Source organism: Vitis vinifera, chromosome 10, assembly GCF_030704535.1.
Source record: "Vitis vinifera cultivar Pinot Noir 40024 chromosome 10, ASM3070453v1".
In the NCBI taxonomy this organism is placed as follows: Eukaryota; Viridiplantae; Streptophyta; class Magnoliopsida; order Vitales; family Vitaceae; genus Vitis; species Vitis vinifera.
Genome location: NC_081814.1, coordinates 18,145,001 through 18,148,819, shown reverse-complemented (window position 1 = coordinate 18,148,819; position 3,819 = coordinate 18,145,001). Strand labels below are relative to the sequence as shown.

Genomic DNA, 3,819 nt, shown 5'->3' with positions numbered 1-3,819 from the left:
CTCCCTCTCCAAAAGTAAAAAAAAAAAAGAATGTTGCTTGATTGAACGAAGATTGTAATAACCTTTCTAACTGACACCCCAGTCATAATGCCACCCACGTCTTTTTTTTTTTCTTTTGAACAGGCCAACATTTTTTGTCGTTTTGACATAATAACTGGCAGGTTTCATTAATGAAAAGAAGGAGGCCCGCCATCTGCTAGCATTGTGGTTTGGAATCGATTCTTTGTCAATGGCCAACCCTTTCTTTGAACCTTGTCAATGATCAAACTTAAAGATATGAACTGAGTGCCATTTGATGAGTAACTGAGAACAAGGGAGAGGGATATAGAAAGGATGAAGTAATGAAAGAGGAAGTCATTGCTAGTAGTAACGACTTGTCACGATCCATTGGTTCATATAGAATCCATGTCCTAGGTGTATCAAAAAACATTCTTTTCGCGAAGCGTATATAATAAAATAGAGTGAAAGGGTCCACCCCGAATCCAAGGGGGTACTAACTAACAGCTGAGTCCTCTCCGAACCGCAGGAGATAGTTGCCCATCATACGGCTCACCAACTTCACTTGCCTCTATGGGGGGCTCACTCCGGGCAGGTTCGGATCACTTACAATACACGGCTCTACGAAGGAAGGGGTTGGGTTAGGAGCGTTTTCAATATTCTTCTTTTCCATAAATGCGAGACGAAAAAGGAACCCTCGACTGGGAAATGCGAGTCTTTTTTGTCCACTTTCTCCATCCCCCTCTATCAAAATGATCAAAAAGGAAGGCGAGCTTGCTTCTTATTCCCGTGATCGATCTCTTCCATCTCTGCCCTGCTCGTTGTCACCTATGTTGAAGAAAGGTTTGGAACCCTGTAGAGAATGAAGAGGGGCCAAGGATCTTCCTCTCAACAGTGCTTCTCGAGGCTCCACTCTCCCCCCTGAATAAGGAAGGCCCCGTTAGCCTGGGCGAAGATGGGGATAAGGAGTAAGGATTGAAGCCCCTTTAGCTCTGCCAGGCACTGGACAGGGGTTAGCTCTGTAAATGTGTAGAGCCAAGTGTAGTGTGGTGTAGTAGTAGGCACTTCTAGGCCCCTTCCCGGCTACTGGATCACTCCAGTGCTTTGGGTACTACGGACCCTCTGCCATCCATTGCAGCAGAGCCGTTTCATGAGCGGGGGGGCTAAGCGCAGTTCTTTGAATCAAACGTTGAATGAAATCTATTGTTTTTTAGATATCAAAATCTAAATCGGATAGGATAGATGGATGGATCTATCTTTCTATTCATATATATTACTAAAGAAAATGGATTTATATAGTTAAGTAGCGTAGCAAGAAGCCCCAAATCCTTGATTTGGCCAGGAAAGACTGCACTGCTTTGGGCCCAGGAAGCGAAGGGAATGAGCCCTACTGATCTACGACCACCCTCCACACTTCTTTATTTTTTTTCCGTGCCCGTTCCGCATGCGCTTCGCGCGCCATTGGCGCTTTGCTCTCCTCTTATTCTTCATTGGACGGTTCGGATGGACTTCGCCGTTCTTTCCCAACTCAAATAGAAAAGGCTGTATCACATCGAGATGCCGATTCGTTTTCCTCCCCTAATGAGATGGGGAATTTTTAACCCCCTATTTATACTTTTTGGCCCTTCATCTTTTTGAATCGGGGCCCGGCCCGGCTCGCGTCGTTCCAACAACCGGCGGGGAGCACCTCAGTATACGATCGCGCGCAGTAACTGGGAGTCCTATTACACCTAAGGCCAACTTCAATTCACCAAACCAAGGTTCATCTCGTGTAGTGATTGTGGACTCGTACAAGGATATTGAGTAGACGGTTGATGTATTAGACTCGACCCTATGTTTCGTAGCATGCATTCCCATCCGTGTCGCAACTGATTCGGTAAGCTACGTGTCCGGTGCACGGAGAACTGCCCTGCCTCCGGTCCCCCAAAATGACTCGTGGCAACCTTCCGACCGCCCAACGACCTATAACGCTAGTCACTACTCCCACTGGGGCTAGGAAGTAAGCCCCACAACCCAAAGCGGCGAAGAACAAATAGAATTTGCTACAAAAGCCGGCTAACGGGGGTATTCCTGCGTATGAGAACATAGTAATGGAGAAGGTAATAGCCGAAATAGGATTCGTTTTGGCTAGAGCGCCCAAATCCGCTATATATTTGACACAGGTTTGCTGTAATGCTAAAACTATGGCGAATGCATCTATCGTCATTGATGCATAAATAAAGATACCAATTAGTAGTGATTGAATTCCTTCTATGGTTCCACATGATAAACCAGTACGAATATAACCTACATGTCCAATTGAACTATGAGCTAGAGGTCTTTTTACTTTCGTTTGGGCCATGGCGGCCAGTGCTCCTAAGATCATAGAAGCAATGCTGCAGAAAAAGAAGATTTGTTGCAATGTAGCTCCATAGGAACCATAAATAGAAACACGTGAAATATTAGCAGAAATAGAGATTTTAGGCGCAATAAAAAGGAATGCTGTAACCGGGGTGGGTGAACCCTCATAGATATCAGGTGCCCACATATATAAAGTCAAAAGAGATATGGAGTCCGAAGGGGAGGGGGCTTTTCTTCGGGGCTCGAGAGATGGAATAGATAGGGCCCCACAAGTTTTTAATTCGTCGCTGTAGAATTCACACGAAAGGGAACGAGGAATTCTCAACGAAAAAAGTGCTCTCTGAACCGAACGTGAAAATCGTTTTCCATCAGACGGCTGTTCCCGTAACTCCACTCTCGACTTGGATTATATATCCAAAAAGGTCCGCTCTCGGCCATTCCACACGCTGCCTAGCAGAGGCGTGGTTATCTGAAGTGGATTCTCTCTTTTATAGTAGATGCCGAACCTGCTGCCCCATTGACTAAGAAGGGGGCGGGCGCAGCAGCTACATGGACCCCTTCCTTTCTGTTGTTGCCAGCGCTTTCCCGGGCCGAGCCGGAATTCTTTATTATAAAGGGCAGGCAAAGCCCGAAGGCAGCTATCCCAATAGGCCAGCGGGCGGAACGAGGAGAGGGCCCGACAATCATACCACCGCGGTCGAAAAAGCGTGTTCCCTTCAGATAACACGCACCGTAGGCCATCCTCGGCCTTCTTCGTTTTCGATGAAAAACAAATAAAATGATCTACGACCACTTCTTATCAAAGATCAGCCTGCCTAAGATCGTAGGGGAGCACCCTGATCGTTCCGACTAGCCTGATCGTAGATCACCCTCATCACTTCAATGAAAGCGCAAACCAATTTATTTCTTAGTCACCAGGCGGAGCGCACCTTTGGTACTTCAGTAGGGCGAGCTGTTTGATAGTGACTTCTTTCGTTTGGTAGGGCGACGAAAGGCTACTTCAATCTAGGAAACAGCCGGAAACTCGAGAAACTTTGGAAGCGTTTGCCGGGCATCATTCCTTCCTTTTGATTATGTCGTGACGCTGACTGAATCCAATCCATAAACCCGGAAACGAAACTAAGTTCGTTCCCTTTCGTCAAGTAGGTAAAGTAGGCATACGAACCACTTTAGCTTTGCCTTAGACTCTATTGGAACAAAGCAAAGAAGGAGGCGGAATGGAGAAAGGAAAGGGACAAGGGCGGTCTTGCTTGGCGCGAAGGCTGCTAGTTCGAGGGTAGGGTACGGTACTAAAGGTCCTCGGACTTCCAGGCGGTTTTTCTTTTGGGCAGCTGTTCACCGTTGGATCTCGCCAATACAACCCCCTATAGTTTTCGTTACCGAGATATCTTTTTTTTTCATTGTTCCCAGGGATTTTTTGGGTAATCCGCTCCCATGCTGCAAACAGTCAAATCTGAACTGAACCTTGTCGCTCTTCTTTCC

The 3,819-nt window shown here is 46.7% G+C and overlaps 1 protein-coding gene across 1 annotated transcript in view; it reads right to left on the bottom strand.

The window, feature by feature from the left end:
* Positions 1-456: 456 nt before the first annotated feature.
* The window catches only part of LOC104878429 (NADH-ubiquinone oxidoreductase chain 2), a 7,324-nt gene continuing 3,961 nt past the window's right edge, over positions 457-3,819 (bottom strand). The window contains 9 exon segments of the mRNA XM_059740452.1: positions 457-1,805; positions 1,808-1,907; positions 1,910-2,530; positions 2,532-2,621; positions 2,624-2,688; positions 2,691-2,711; positions 2,714-2,762; positions 2,764-3,075; positions 3,077-3,120. Of these exon segments, the coding sequence (XP_059596435.1) occupies positions 1,624-1,805; positions 1,808-1,907; positions 1,910-2,530; positions 2,532-2,621; positions 2,624-2,688; positions 2,691-2,711; positions 2,714-2,762; positions 2,764-3,075; positions 3,077-3,120 (1,484 nt within the window). The 3' untranslated portion in view covers positions 457-1,623.